The sequence below is a fragment of the Tachysurus fulvidraco genome, chromosome 1 (assembly GCF_022655615.1).
Source record: "Tachysurus fulvidraco isolate hzauxx_2018 chromosome 1, HZAU_PFXX_2.0, whole genome shotgun sequence".
Classification (NCBI taxonomy): Eukaryota; Metazoa; Chordata; class Actinopteri; order Siluriformes; family Bagridae; genus Tachysurus; species Tachysurus fulvidraco.
In genome coordinates this window covers 49506366-49522781 of record NC_062518.1, presented here as the reverse complement: position 1 = coordinate 49522781, position 16416 = coordinate 49506366, and the positions used below count along the sequence as shown (strand labels likewise).

Genomic DNA, 16416 nt, shown 5'->3' with positions numbered 1-16416 from the left:
TTAAATTTAGGTTATTTAATTTAGTTTCTCAAATTTGGTCCCCTGGTGCTCCACATTCAGAATCTGGTGCTCTCGTTGCCACAGCAGGTGTTCAGGTCCCGGGCAGAGAGGAGTTAACTCTTAATGCAGGTCCCAAGAGGGAGATATGCATCAGGAAGGGCATTTGAAAACAACATCAAATATGTGGACTGGATGATCTTCTCTGGTGACCTGAACAGGAAGCAGCTGAAAGAACAACACTGTATGTACAGATTTACAGAGCTCTATTTTATTACTTATTATTACTATTAGTTTAAGTTCTTTTATCTCTTCAAAACAGTCTGTACATGTACAAATGGGAAATAAACCTCTCGAGTCTCTTAAATATGTGTGCATAGTGTGTAACTACACCTACTGTGCATCATATTTCCATTCCACCTTAAGGAAAAAAAAATTCTTGCATAACCTGTCTAATCTGTATCACACAACGGCATCGGCTATGAACAGAGACCAGGTGAGTTTTATGAACTTTACAGTAAATTATTAAACACATCTTATAAGCTCCACGTTATATTACACAAAAGGGTTCTGTTAAAGTCTAGCTAAAGTCTAAAGTCTATTTCTTCTACTTATAATGTGCTGCCTTCATTTCTGCAAACTTAAATAATAATTTTATGATGAGTATTTAAAAGTATGACAGAAAATTTCCCTCTGTCTCATAGCCTATGATATATGTTCACTGTTCTATTCACGCTCCACATTCTGAACCTGCCCTGCTTTTGTCTATAACATTTAGTCTCATTTAGTCTTAACAACTAAGCACTACAGCTCATTTTGTGTGTGTGTGTGTGTGTGTGTGTGTGTGTGTGTGTGTGCTACACCTGCACTATGCAAGATGCACTACTATGGCTTAGAAACGAAATGTAAGCAAATATCATTAATATACTGTAAGGGTAACATTAGTATACTGTAGGGGTAACATTAGTATACTATAGGGGTAACATTAATATACTGTATGTGTAACATTAGTATACTGTAGGTGTAACATTAGTATACTGTAGGGGTAACATTAATATACTGTAGGGGTAACATTAGTATACTGTAGGGGTAACATTAGTATACTGTATGGGTAACATTAGTATACTGTAGGGGTAACATTAGTATACTGTATGTGTAACATTAGTATACTGTAGGGGTAACATTAGTGTAGTGTAGGGGTAACATTAGTATACTGTAGGGGTAACATTAGTATAGTGTAGGGGTAACATTAGTATAGTGTAGGGGTAACATTAGTATAGTGTAGGGGTAACATTAGTATAGTGTAGGGGTAACATTAGTATACTATAAGGGTAACATTAGTATACTGTAGGGGTAACATTAATATACTGTATGGGTAACATTAGTATACTGTAGGGGTAACATTAATATACTGTAGGGGTAACATTAGTATACTGTAGGGGTAACATTAGTATACTGTAGGGGTAACATTAGTATACTATAAGGGTAACATTAGTATAGTGTAGGGGTAACTATTATACAGTAGAGGTAACATTAGTATACTGTAGGCATAACATTAGTATACTATAAGGGTAACATTAGTATAGTGTAGGGGTAACATTAGTATACTGTAGGGGTAACTATTATACAGTAGAGGTAACATTAGTATACTGTAGGCATAACATTAGTATACTATAAGGGTAACATTAGTATAGTGTAGGCGTAACTTTATTATATAGTATGGGTAACATTAGTATACTGTAGGCATAACATTAGTAAGGGTAACATTAATATACTGTAAGGGTAACATTAGTATAGTGTAGGGGTAACGGTCACAGTCTGCGCACCTGCCCCGCTCCCCGACCGGCAACATAGAGAGGCGTCTCCGGAATATTAGTCGCTTCCGGACTACAACTCCCATCACCCATCATGAAGACTGATTGCTTCGCCACCTGATTCCTATCAGCCAGCTCCTATAAATACGAACTTGACCTTGACTCCTGTGCGAAGTCTCGATCTGCGTCAGCAATCATTGAGTGTTTCCTGTTTGTCTTAGTTCCGGTTTTGACCTAGTTTCTGTGTTCTGATTCTCTGATTGTTTGCTGCCTGCCCTGACCTTCTGCCTGTCTTTTCACGTCTGATTTCTGCCTACCCTATGACATCGTGTTTGCATGTCTGTTTACGAGTTTCGATTAAAACGCTGCAAATGGATCACCAGCCTTACGACTCCTCGTTATAGTAACATTAATATACTGTAAGGGTAACATAATTATACAGTATGGGTAACATCAGTATACTGTAGGGGTAACATTAGTACACTGTAGGCATAACATTAGTATGCTGTAGACGTAACATTAGTATAGTGTAGGGGTAACATTAATATACTGTAGGGGGTAACATTAGTATACTGTAGGGGTAACATTAATATACAGTACTATAAGAGTAACATTATTATAGTGTAGGGGTAACATTAATATACTGTAGGGGTAACATTAATATACAGTACTATAAGAGTAACATTATTATAGTGTAGGGGGTAACATTAATATAGTGTATGGATAACATTAGTATACTGTCGGTGTAACAGTATACTGTAGGGGAAACTGGTATACTGTAGGGGGTAACTTTAGTATAGGGGAAACATTAATATACTGTAGGGGGTAACATTAGTATACTGTAGGGGTAACATTAATATACAGTACTATAAGAGTAACATTATTATAGTGTAGGGGGTAACATTAATATAGTGTATGGATAACATTAGTATACTGTCGGCGTAACATTAGTATACTGTAGGGGAAACTGGTATACTGTAGGGGGTAACTTTAGTATAGGGGAAACATTAGTATACTGTAGGGGGTAACATTAGTATACTAAAAGAGTACATCTCTCTTCTTAATCCTTCTCTTTTTAATTTCTTAAAATTTCTTACTTTCACAGTTTATGATTAGATGTCCTTCTTGCTGTTTGAGAGTTTAATGACAATTAAGTACCTTACCTTGTGTTCCTTTCTTCTTCTTGTCCCACCTTTAGTCTCTCATATCCCTTCCTTGATGGTTTAAACAGCCTACTATACTAAACCATCCAGTGAAGGATGGCAAGGGTCTAAAGCCACATGCCATTATTTCTCATAAATTCTTTAATCTCCTCCTTGAGGAACGTTCCATTGTCTATCACTAACATTTTCTGCAAGCCATGGGTACTAAAGCACATCGTCAGTTTTTCAATGGTTACATTCATTTAGAATCAGCCTGAATTTACAAAAATAACATTCATTCATTCTCGCTTATCCGAACTTCTCGGGTAACGGGGAGCCTGTGCCTATCTCAGGCGTCATCGGGCATTGAGGCAGGATACACCCTGGATGAAGTGCCAACCCATCACAGGGCACACACACACACACACACACACACACACTCATTCACACACTACAGACAATTTTCCAGAGATGCCAATCAACCTACCATGCATGTCTTTGGACCGGGGAGGAAACCGGAGTACCCGGAGGAAACCCCCGAGGCACAGGGAGGACATGCAAACTCCACACACGCATGGCGGAAGCTGGAATCGAACTCCCAACCCTGGAGGTGTGAGGCGACAGTCAACTGTCCTTTTCCTCTCATGTTGCTAATGTGACTCGCTCATGTCGGTTTCCTCTCTACAACATCAGAAGGATTCGGCCATATTTTTGTCCACACGGGCTGCTCAGGTACTTGTTCGGTTTCTTGTCATTTCAAGACTGGATTACTGCAACACACTGCTGGCAGGTCTACCTATGAACGGAATTCGTCCTCAGCAAATGATCGAAAATGCAGTTGGCGGTATTCGTGAAACACTTCAACTAGCACTTCCTTCCCTGTTTGTTGCATGTTGCATGTGTATAAACAAAAAAAAAAAAAAAAAATAAAAAAAAAAAAAAAAACCTTTGACCAATGTTTTGAGGAAGACTCATGTTATCTTAAGTATGTAACCTAGTGAACCAGAGTTAATGCATTCAATGATAGAGACTTAAGTGTTAATATAAGACTTAATATAAAATGTTGTGGGTCTCAGCTTGGGAGCGTCAACACTTTGAACACAGCCTTGTTCTTGATGCTTGATATACTGTATGACACTACAGTAAATCCCATAATAAACATTTTTTTTACACAAAATGAATGTGTAACCTTCTTCTTAGGTTAATATAACTAATACCTAATTTAAGTATTAAGAAATTAAAGCTGGGCTAGTAACAGAAGCTCTAGACACGACCATGGAGCCTGAAATAGTGAATGGTCATCAGAGAACAGACAACACAAAACAGATAAATTTAAACATTGTATTATACAAAATGAATGACAGTTCTTTACAGTCCCTGCCTACCTAAACCGGCTTCCTGAGTGCATAGCGCACAATAAAATCAAAATAAAACTCAAATAAAGAAGAGAGTCCATGGAAGTCCTTGATGTGTGTATGTGTGTGTGTGTGTGTGTTTCATAGAGTATGTTCTGTTCACTACCCGGGTAGGTTTACGTGTGTTCTTATCTGTATCACAAATGAAGGCACAGGATGATGCTGGTTCCGATGCCACGGCTGGCCACACCGGGCTCTTGATCCGTTCACTTCTGCGGTTGGCTCGCCACTGACTGCTAGGGTCAGATTCAGATGGTCTATCCCAGGGGTCGGCAACCTTAAACACTCAAAGAGCCATTTGGACCTGTTTCACACATAAAAAAAAACACAGGGAGCCACAAAACCCTTTTGACATCTAAAATGAAGAAAACACTGCATATATCGTTTTTTTACCTTCATGGAAAGTATAGAAAAAACTGTAGTGTGTTGCATTTATGAAATCAATGAACTGCTACCGAGTAAACGAAATTTTATTTCTGCAGGCAAACAGAAATATTTTGAACATTTTGAACTAACCTTATCAAAAAAGATGCTGGGTTGAAGGTTACTTTCAAATAAAATGTTCAATGTGTAATCGAGTCCTCTTCGTATTCATGACCAGGGCTCTCAAGTTTTGAAGACAGGCAAGCGCGACATCCCCAAACTTCCCCGCAACCCCATGTTTTTCAGTGGTTGTTGCGTTAAATCTTACCCAGATAGTGCTATTTTCTGATTGGCTATTGTGTAGCTTCTTTTTTTGATTGGCTGATGTGTCAGGCTCGACTAAGAACTGAGACGCGCTTGATTCCTGCTCGGTTCCATAGAGACGGCGGCGCGGACTGATACATTTTGGCGCTGCGGCTTATTAAATATATGATAAATAGTCAAAATGTTTTTCTGCATGAGAAATACGATGTGTGGTGGGAGAGCGTGATAAAAGACCCACATGCGTGACCGTCACTCTCAATGCGTGACACTTGACAGTCCTGCATGACATCAAAACTTGCAGGACAAACAAAAATGCGTCTGCTTCTGTGTGTCGGATTTCGCAAGTTGGCAGTTATGATGCATATTTTGAGCGACAAAAAAATTAAACACGGTTTATTTTAATGTTACAAGAGCATCATAATCTTAGAATTTAGAATTACATTTAAACAAAAAAAAACTACCTAACTAAAATAAAATAAATTCAAATTAAATATTTATTTTCCAAATCTACAGGGAGCCGCAGCAGAGGGATGAAAGAGCCACTTGCGGCTCCGGAGCCTCGGGTTGCCGACCCCTGGTCTATCCCTTTCTAAAAAACCAATCTATACATACAGTACAGAATGCATTAATTACAATTGCCTCATTTCTGTTCAAATCTAATCCACTTTTCTCCATTGAAATGTTAAATTAAATATAACCAATTGTAAAGGTTATAAATACTCTAATCACTATACAAATGAATAGGTACACATCACACCACATAACATGAGTCAGATAACTGATTATAAGATAACTGATGCTCCTCATATACACATTAAACATGTATATTCAATTAAATGAACTAAATCACCCTTATTTTAAATACATGTATATTAACTTAAGTCAACAAAACAGTATGAAGGCACCTTTAGCGGTGTAAACACTATTAAATATCTGCTAGTGGTGACTAACTTAGCTGAGCTAATTGTTAACAATTAGCATGCAGCTAGCGCGATTAGCGAACTTTTATGAGTATCTTAAACAACCAAAAACAATCTGAATCTGTGTCTATATGGTATCAAACAGCAAGAATTAGGTTCATAAGTCCGATTGGTTTTAAAAGAGCAGTGTTTTGCTCCATAATGTGCTTGCACAATAAGCATAAACTCATTAGCATTACCATCCTTACCGGAGGTATCTTGAGAAGCTGGCTGCCATGCAGCTTAACTCTCTCTCTCACGGCTTTTATCCTAATGGACACACAATATTTCAATATATAGTACAAGATTCTCCTTTTAATTTTTGTTCTTTAAGGATATTTCTCATACCAGTCCTTGTTTGCGTCTAGCAACGTCTTTACCGGAGGAAAAGCATGTTTGGTCTTAAGTGAACTCCCAGGGTGTTTGCGCCACCCGCAGGTAAAGTAAAGAGTTGCACTCCAGTAACCTTGTGTGGGTTACAAATGCCTCATCAATAATCAAACCCTTTTAATAATCAAACCCTAACTGATACTTTTCCAGAACTTTACTCCTGACTTGTTTTAATTGCTGCTTGGTCTTCATGATATTGTATGTTTATGTATGTTCTCTAACACATATTTGCTCACAGTTGACACACCTAATGTCAGGTGTTGTCAGGTGTTCCAGTGTGCAGTGATAATTACCTACCAAAGTGGTTCAGTGAGTCATGAACATCTAAATCTCACTGACACTTAAAGGATTTGTAATTAACACAACAATGCTATTTTAGCAGCACAATATTATTAATACAGCGATACCTCACTGTAAAATACTGTAGGGGTGACATTAGTATACACTATACTAATGTCACCCCTACAGTATACTATTCAAGCGGTGGTTGAAGACCTACTTATTCAGGAAACACTGCAACTAGCACTTATTTCCTCATCTTTTGCATTAAAAAAAAAACAACACAACCTTTGACACTTCCATTGTAACTTTGAACAAATGTTTTAAACTCATGGCATCTTAAGTATGTAACCTAGTGAGCCAGCATTAATGTATTCAATGTTAGAGACTTAAGCACTTATGTACGTCGCTCTGGATAAGGGCGTCTGTCAAATGCTGCAAATGTAAATGTACTAATGTCACCCCTACAGTATACTAATGTTACCCCTACACTATACTAATGTCACGCCTACAGTATACTAATGTTACCCCTACACTATACTAATGTCACCCCTACAGTATACTAATGTTACCCCTACACTATACTAATGTTACCCCTAAACACTTCCTTCGCTGTTTGTTGCATACATGTTTATGAAATCCAATAAAATGCCTCATCAAGCATTTTTTTAAATATTCAAAGGTCTTCATGATAGTGTATGTTTATGTATGTTCTCTAACACATATTTGCTCACAGTTGACACACCTAGATGACTGGGTCAGGGCATCTCCAAAATGTCAGGTGTTGTGAGATGTTCCAGTGTGCAGTGATAATTACCTACCAAAGTGGTTCAGTGAGTCATGAACATCTAAATCTCACTGACACTTAAAGGATCTGCTCCTAATGCCTTGGTGCCAGATACCATAGCACAACTTGACAGAGATCATGTCTCAGAGTCAGAGCTGTTTTGGAGACACAAGCAGAAGCTACACATTTTTTAGGCAAGCAGGTTTAATTAGTCTTATTTCAATTAATTAAATTTAGGTTATTTAATTTAGTTTCTCAAATTTGGTCCCCTGGTGCTCCACATTCAGAATCTGGTGCTCGCATTGCCACAGCAGGTGTTCAGGTCCCGGGCAGGGAGGAGTTAACTCTTAATGCCGGTCCCAAGAGGGAGATATGCATCAGGAAGGGCATTTGAAAACAACATCAAATATGTGGACTGGATGATCTTCTCTGGTGACCTGAACAGGAAGCAGCTGAAAGAACAACACTGTATGTACAGATTTACAGAGCTCTATTTTATTACTTATTATTACTATTAGTTTAAGTTCTTTTATCTCTTCAAAACAGTACACATTCAAATGGGAAATAAACCTCTCGAGTCTCTTAAATATGTGTGCATAGTGTGTAACTACACCTACTGTGCATCATATTTCCACCCCACCCTAAATAAAAAAAATAATTATTCTTGCCTAACCTGTCCTATCTACTTCACACACCGGCATCGGCTATGAACAGGAACCAGGTGAGTTTTATGAACTTTACAGTAAATTATTAAACACATATTTTATAACCTCCACATTATATTACACAAAAGGGTTCTGTTAAAACTGTTAAAGCTGTTAAGAGTTTACTACAAGCTGTTTTTTTTATCAAATTAGGATGTTGTCACTTAGAAATGATAGCAGATTTAACAACTGTAATTTGTCCAAACTACTTAAATTTCAATGGTGTAGATTTCATTTGAATCCTTAAATGACTTTGCTCTGTGAATTAGCATGATTAGCATGCTGACATTAAGCCAGATATTTACTTGTGCTCAGTGTTGTTAAAGTCAAGCTAAAGTCTAAAGTCTTCTTCTACTTATAATGTGCTGCATCCATTTCTGCAAACTTAAATTATAATTTTATGATGAATATTTAAAAGTATGACAAATAATTTTCCTCTGTCTCAAATGTTCACTGTTCTATTCACGCTCCGCATTCTGAACCTGCCCTGCTTTTGTCTATATCATTTCATTTAGTCTTAACAACTAAGAACTACAGCTGATTTCTGTTTGTGTGCCACACCTATGAAACATGCAATACTGTGGCTTAGAAACAAAATGTATGCAAATATCTGAGCTTTAAATATAGACTAGTAAAAGAAACTGTGTGTAGTACACACCTGTGTGTGTCATGAGGCGTTACAAAAACTATCAAAAGGATTTGAAATGTTTTCTTGCTGTATTTTCCAAGGAAATAGAGTTAAACCGATGGTATTCTTAGTCTGTGAGGGATGTATTCATTAATAGAAACTTAAAAGCACTTTTGTACATTACTTTTGGCAAGGTTGTCAGATGAGGTAAATTTAAATGTAACTACCTGTAATGGTCCAATGAATCTAACAGCAAAGCCATTAAACATGAAGTGAGGCTGTATCTCAGCAACAACTTGGTAGCCATCTTTATGATATCAGGGTATGCAACAATTTTCATGCCACTGCCATCTACTAGTCATTACATTACATGCTATACATGCTTCCTTCAAACTGCTATTACTGCTCCTTCTCCTTCAAATGTTGTACAATCTTCACCAGATTTTATTAACATGTTGTCAAAGTAGCAGCAGACATCATAGGCCACAGTGGAAGCAGCAGCAATGTGCAACCTTATAATCATAATATAATAATAATATATTATATAATAATAATAATAATAATAATAATAATAATAATAATAATAATAATAATAACAATAACAATAATAATAATAACAATAATAACTATTATTGTTATTATTATTATTATTATTGTTATTATTATTATTGATGTTGTTGTTTGTTGTTTTTATTATTTTGTTTTAACATTTATTATGTTGTTTTTATTATTATTGTTAAGTCTATATATATTTTTTTACATCTTTAGATTTATTAAATTTTGTTTATATGATAATATTTATTACAATATTGTATTATTACATTACTCATAACCCCTCCTAATAAATTATTTATTAAATAGTAGCACATTATTTTATAAAATCTTCCATTTCAGAATGGGCCTCCTGGGAGGAGAAATAACTGTTAACAACTGTACACCCTACAAATGGACCGCCTGCATCGAGACCCAGACACCATGGCTGTTTCCTGACAGATACACTACAGTAATGTTTACACAATCACTACATCCATCAGATAAATACTTTTAGATACCTACAAATGTGATACTTTTAATACAAACTGTGTAGTTTTCTGTAACAGCACATATTTATATATTTAATTCATCTTATACCACAGCAGTTTAACGATGATTAATTTTTAGATTTAGGGGGAAAAAATCATCATTTGTTTCCATTTGGATAAAATGTGAGTCAGAACATTTAAAAATATTTAAAATGTGACATAACTCAGGCAGAAGACAGTATTTTTTCTAGTTTTATCAACAGAGACACACTGGAGACATGGTTCTTGGTGTAAAAAAAGGTGCAATCATATAGGTGCAATGAGGAGCAGTGACAAGGCGAGACCCAGGAGGCTTTTGGAGTGTAAGGGTTTCAGGGAGCCCTCCCTGGGATCATCATACCCCATAAAGCCCTTTCTCTGTCTTCAGAGCTGTAGCTGCCACCCTGATTGGCTGTCATTTTTTCCCCTGAACTTCGGCCACACACCTAAAAGCTCATCAGCTGTCCACAACATTTGAGGTGCTGAAGTGACACACTCTTTTTAGCACCCAGGCAGCATTTGTGCAATGACAGAAACAATCATATCAGTTTTTTTGGTGGTGTGATGGGGTACCCTTCTTCCTTTACTTTGTTCTCCTAGATTTTTTAACAAGCTCAGGCCAGTGCAGTACCCCCTGGTACTGTGCTCCAGTAAGCCCCAGATGATACTTACATGAGTTAACCTTCCGGAACTCTTAAGTACTTCCGCACGGTTGTATAGGTGGTCTGACTAATTGGGGTCCTGGTATGCAGACACAGCACTGTGCCAGTCTACCATACTTCTTTTGTTCATGCTCAATGCTGTCCTCCTGGGTGAACTGTTGGAACACAGAATAAACTGGATTAGGGTATCTTACTGTTAATTGTGGCTTTTGCATTCCCTTTATTTTGGACCATGTAGACCCTTCCCACTTACGTGCCTGGTGGTTTTTATCAATTAGATGCCCTGTTGGTAGGGACCATATAGACTGGCTAGTCTCACCCCAGGCACAGGGGAACTGGGAGATCTGTGATCAGTCACATGAGGAGCATCCATTCTACAGCTTGGTTTGGCTTGAAACTGAGAGCATTCCTGACTTCTTGGCTGCTCAGATCAAGATTGCTGGTTGGGCCAGGGTCACTGTGCACTGTGCTCCTGGAGTTTAGGAGGGTTGAGGAGTTTAGGAGGCTCCTGGAGTTTCATCTGGGCCTCAGCAGTGGCTCTGTACTGGAGGATCCAGTCATGAAACTCTGCTGTGGCTTTCATAGGAGATCGGCCATAGCACACCAGGATTTTGCTCTTGAGCATCTTGTAGTAGGTTCTGCAGGCAAAATCACATAGTAAGAGGTTTAGGTCTCTCTAGAGAGGAAGGAGTGAGTATGTGGGACTTCCTTGTTGCATTCTTCTGTTGCTCCACATTACAGCCATGTGCTAATTTGCTGTCTGCAATACAAGGGTTGCTGATGTGGTGCTGTCCTTTCGTCACCCAAATTCGGGGAAGTCGTGGCCTAATGGTTAGAGAGTTTGACTCCTAACCCTAAGGTTGTGGGTTCGAGTCTCGGGCTGGCCACAACTGAGGTGCCCTTGAGCAAGGTACCGAATCCACCCCCAACTGCTCCCTAGGTGCCGCAGCATAAATGGCTGCCCACTGCTCCGGGCGTTTGTTCAAGGTGTGTGTGTGTGTGTGTGTGTGTGTGTGTGTGTGTGTGTGTGTGTGTGTGTGTTCACTGCTGTGTGTGTGCACTTTGGATGGGTTAAATGCAGAGAACGAATTCTGAGTACTTAGCCGTATGTCACGTCACTTTCACTTTCACTTTCAAACAGCAGCTGGCTGCATGTAGGTAGGGGCACCAGTGTCACACCTGTTACTATAGGAACAAGAGCATGACTCAGCACCTTCTGATCAATAATAACCCAGAATCCAACAGTGCTGTGGTGTAATAATACATAGATGCACCATGTTATTGATGATTTTTGTACTATTTAACAACTTGGAGTTAAGTTGGAGGCTCGTGAAGGACATTTAAGTTCCAGCATATAAACTTAAGCAATTATGTGGTACAATTTTAAACAACATTTAAAAAGATTCTTTCTCACTTTAATATCATTATTATTGTAAAGTTACAAATTAATACATGTTTCTGTATTTAGCTTGATATTCAACCTCACAAAAAAACACGGCAGTACCAGAGGGATTTGATTAAATGGGGCAAAGCCATCTACTTGAAAGTGAAATACGGGCAGTGCTCAGAGACAGAGTGCAAAACAGATCCAGATTTGTGGTACTTATTCAATCCAAGAGATGACCCTTGTTTCACAATTCGAGAGAGTGGAGACCACTGGTACATACATCTGGACTGCAATGTAAATTATGAGGACAAGAAATCAACATGCCCAAATTATGGTATTTTACATATTTAATGATTTATTTTATCAAATTATATCGATTGTTATGTTACAACTAATCGGGTGCTTATTTATTTACTTTGTGTGTTTCTGTATTTCTGTAAGTGTTTAAAAAATACTGTATATAAACATATTCTTCTGTAATATGTATACTACAATATGAGTATAATTTTTTTTTATCATTTACAGAGAAAATCAAAGATGATGCACGAGAGGAGGAGCAAAAACGAAGACAAGATGAAGAGCAGCGACGACAGGCGCAGCTTGAACGTGAAAGAAGAATTGAGGAACAGATTAAAAGAGAAAGTGAGCTCGCTGAGAAGAAGCTTTCACAGGCAAAAGAGACGCTGAAGCAGAAAGCAGAAGCACTAAATCATCGGCTGAGAGGCCATGAGCTCCATCACCAAACTCATGTAATACAACAGACTTTGGAGGCTGAAATTGAAATAGATGAGGTAACAGATTTAATAAATTTTGTTCCAAGTTAAATATATATAAAGTTTTAAATGTTATGCTGAGGTCTGTTACATAATATATCATTTTAATACAGGTTACAGAAATAGAGAAGAAATTCTCAGCGCTCCTGTGTGAATATCAAATAACTGATGAGGAAGACTCAGAGGAGACATTAGAATACAGGATGAAAACCCTACAAAATGAGTTAATGGTGGAGTACTGTAAGAAACACGACCTGACCAGTAGCTGTGTGTTTTCTTTCGACACTGCAGTTGGTTATGAGACTTTGCCTCTACGTGATAGACTGACAGTGCTCGAGACAGTACTGCAGTTAGTTTTTGAGGAGGATGAACACGACCACACACATAAACATGATCAGGATTTCCTCTTGGATGTGCTCGAACTGTTGCAAGACGATCATCCATCACTCGGGTTTAATCTTTTACAGAATGTTCTTCAAACTGATATGAAACTTTCTACAGAGAGTAAAGAAATTCTGTGTCAGATTGCGTTCAACAACACATGGAAACTGGCAGAAATAACAGATTTCATGCGTTATGTTGTCAGGAATGACAAAGACAAAGACCAAGTGCAGGCAATACTTCACATTGCACAGACCTACAAGTTGGAGTATGGGAATGTCCTCAATGCTTTAGATAAATCTGATCCCCTCATATGGCTGAAAGGGTATGTTGACACAGAGAGACACAAAAATGCTGATACTATTATTAGTGAAATGCGCAACTCAAACTACCCTGAGAATGTCCTGACAATACTACAGGATGTTCTGGTTTATCTAGAAACAGAGCTTCCAAAATACAAAAGAACTCATCTCCATAAAAATGACATTCAGAGTGTAAAGAAAATGGTTAAAGAACTGAATTTTACCAACCCAGACAGACACGTTCTCAAAAGTGTACTAGTGCAAATGTCACTCGCAGTAAAAATGTGCTCTGCTGTCACTATTCAAAAGGGTAACGAGGAAAAAGTCATTGAAGGATATCTTCCCAGATTAACTCAAATTGCAGCCCTGGTGGTTTTCCTGCTTCCAAAATCAAAAACCAACACAGGTTGTCTTCTTGAAATTGGGACAGGTGAAGGGAAATCTTGTATATTAGCCATGCTTGCTGTGATCCAAGCCATGCGTGGTGTGAAGGTGGACATTGTGACCAGCTCTCCGGTACTCGCCCGTCGTGATTTAGAGGAATGGAGCAAACTTTACAAGATGTTCGACATAACCTCATCTGCTGTTCCTCCAGTGCTGAATGATGTCTCATCTGAAGAACTAGAGGAACTGACTCAGGAAGCATACAAACAAGATGTAGTGTATAGTACTGTTGGAACTTTTGCAGCAGATACACTGAAACAAGAGTTTGAGAAGAAAACAACTCGAGGAGACAGAAGGTTTGAGATGGTCCTTGTGGATGAGGTTGACTACATGACCTTGGATAATGGAGTTCAAATAACATTTCTGTCCCATGAGTCCAGTGGACTCCAACATTTGGAACAAGTCCTAGCAAGCATCTGGGCCATAATATCTGCATGTCGACCAATTGAAGAAGAAGAAACTGGAGAGACCATGTGGACAACAAGAGTCCAGAGTTTTCACACAGCTGCCCTGATAGCAATGATTGGTTCAGATAAAAATGATAGATTTTCACCACTGGAAATTCTGTTGCCAGGCATTGAATTAGGCTTTTACTCAGAGGAAGATTTTGAAAATTTGAAGATTTCTATTAATGAAGAAGGAGAAAAGAAACATGGAGACATTGAAAATGAGGCATGGAAGACCATCATGGCCAAGACAGGAATAGAACAACAATATGATTTGCTCAATGTTCTTGAGATGGGGATGGAGGACAAGGTGGCATTTAACTGTTATGTTTATCAGCCGGAAACAAGAAATGTGACTCAGTTTGGAGAGCAAAAGACAAAAACTGACCAAAACATCAACATGCTGCTACTTGAGAATGGAAAAGCTTGTGAGATGCTGTCAGAAAATCTGCTCATTGAAGCCACTGTTAGCCAGTTGAAATCCAAAATTAAATACTCTCAACAATGTAGTTCAGAAGAAGATAAAGAATCGCTTGTAATCCCTTCTTTCTTAGAGAAATACCTGGAAAAGCAGCTGCCACTGTTTGTTGAGAATGCATTGAAGGCCATTCAGATGACCAAAGGCAGAGAGTACATGATTGAGAGATCTCTAAAAGCTCAGGGAAAATATGTTGATGAAGATGATCAACACATGTACCATGCAATAATCCCAGTGGACTTTCAGGCTAGTGGAATGCTGGAGAAAAGAAAACGATGGGGTGATGGACTACAACAATTTCTGGAGATGAAGCATCAACTAACTTTATCTCCATTATCAAATGTGACAAACTACATGTCTAATTCAAATTTCTTTAAAAGATATCTCATGGGGAAAGGGATATTTGGTGTTTCTGGAACACTAGGTGGAGATGCAGACAAGGGTTTCCTGACAAGACATTACAAAACGGATAGCTATGTCATACCACGTCATCAACGTCAGAAGGTTACTGAGCTGCCTGCAGTACAAGTGAGGGGAGGTACCGACCTGTGGATCCAAACTATTTGTGCCACAGTATCAAAAGTCTCTAAACGAGGACAGGTGGTGTTAGTCGTGTGTGAGGACGTCAACACAGCAAATGCGCTCAATGACAAAATTGGATCAGAAACTAAACATTCAGTTACCATGTACACGATGAGCGAGTGCCACAACATTGAGAACCAGGAGTTCGACAAGGGACGGATCATTATTACCACTAACCTTGGAGGACGTGGGACAGACATTAAGGTCACAGAAGAGGTTAACCGCTGCGGTGGTCTCTTTGTGCTACTCACGTACTTCCCCAATAACCGAAGAGTTGAGAAACAAGTGTTTGGACGAACAGGTCGAAAAGGCACCCCAGGGATGGTCCAGGTAATACTGAACCATGATTGTCTGGCCATGGCCTACCGAGGCCATACTATTGAAGTCATGAGGGAACTGAGAGAAGAATATGAAGTTAATCGAATAAAAGACATGGAGAAGGAGAAACTAGCTGAAATTGAAATGAAGGAAGAGCTGTTCTCTACATTTTGTCAGTTCCTTAGTGACTTTGACAAGCATTATAGTACAATAGAGAAGATAGACCTCTTTGAAGTGAAAATAAAAGATGTCCATCGTTCCTTTGAATATTTTCACTGTAAGATGGACTATCACCCAGCACTGAATGCTTTGAAGGAATCATGGGGTATATGGCTGATACTTCATACAGACCAGATTAACATACACAGAGACCTTACACACCTGAAAGAAGACCTAATCCAGAACTTGCAGGATACAAGTAAGAAACTTTTACAAGGACACAGTGAAAACTTTTATGACCACATCCAGCAGGCTTTAGGAAGAACTGCCTTGCACCTTCAAAACAAAAATAAATGTGACTATGGAGCGAAATCTTACTGGAAAAAAGCCTCTGACTCAGACAACTACTACAGAGCTGTTGCACTGTATAATTAGGCGTACATTACCATTAACCTTGCCAAAGAGGGCTACAAAAGTGAGGCACGTTCCTTACTCAAGGAGGCAGAAAAAGCCATTGATGCTTATGTATCAGAAGTGACCAACACACATAGCTTCTGTTCTTTGTCTGTTACTCAAGATTTTGAACCACACCGCAGTGGCAGCTGTAACTTACAAATACAA

The 16416-nt window shown here is 38.5% G+C and overlaps 1 protein-coding gene and 1 long non-coding RNA gene across 5 annotated transcripts; one reads left to right on the top strand and one right to left on the bottom strand.

Annotated features, from left to right (window-relative positions):
• The first annotated feature begins 366 nt into the window (after positions 1 to 366).
• LOC113657102 (protein translocase subunit SecA-like) lies at positions 367 to 16266 on the top strand. Of its 4 annotated transcripts, XM_027168646.2 has the most exons (6): positions 7865 to 7938; positions 8185 to 8191; positions 9697 to 9805; positions 11994 to 12246; positions 12438 to 12703; positions 12799 to 16266. In XM_027168646.2, the coding sequence occupies exons 3-6, from the start codon at positions 9698 to 9700 to the stop codon at positions 16228 to 16230; spliced, it is 4059 nt and encodes a 1352-aa protein (XP_027024447.2). In that variant the 5' UTR covers positions 7865 to 7938; positions 8185 to 8191; position 9697; the 3' UTR covers positions 16231 to 16266. The 4 variants fall into 4 exon arrangements, with proteins under 4 accessions (XP_047669326.1, XP_027024448.2, XP_027024447.2 ...); XM_047813370.1 differs by lacking the exons at positions 7865 to 7938; positions 8185 to 8191 and adding an exon at positions 367 to 493; XM_027168647.2 differs by lacking the exon at positions 8185 to 8191 and having other exon boundaries at positions 7816 to 7938.
• Positions 4281 to 6470, bottom strand: LOC125141441. The gene is made up of 3 exons (XR_007140809.1): positions 6363 to 6470; positions 6224 to 6284; positions 4281 to 4672 (listed from the first exon to the last, which is right to left on the bottom strand). It is a non-coding gene; the product is annotated as an uncharacterized LOC125141441 (long non-coding RNA).
• Positions 16267 to 16416: the final 150 nt, after the last annotated feature.

What these genes read in the sequence shown, in the direction of transcription:
- LOC113657102 (XM_047813370.1), top strand. Translation starts at nt 9,698, where the DNA reads ATGGGCCTCCTGGGAGGAGAAATAACTGTTAACAACTGTACACCCTAC. An exon ending in TTCCTGACAGATACACTACA is followed by an intron (nt 9,806 to 11,993) that starts GTAATGTTTACA and finishes TTCTGTATTTAG; the next exon opens with CTTGATATTCAACCTCACAA. An exon ending in ATCAACATGCCCAAATTATG is followed by an intron (nt 12,247 to 12,437) that starts GTATTTTACATA and finishes TATCATTTACAG; the next exon opens with AGAAAATCAAAGATGATGCA.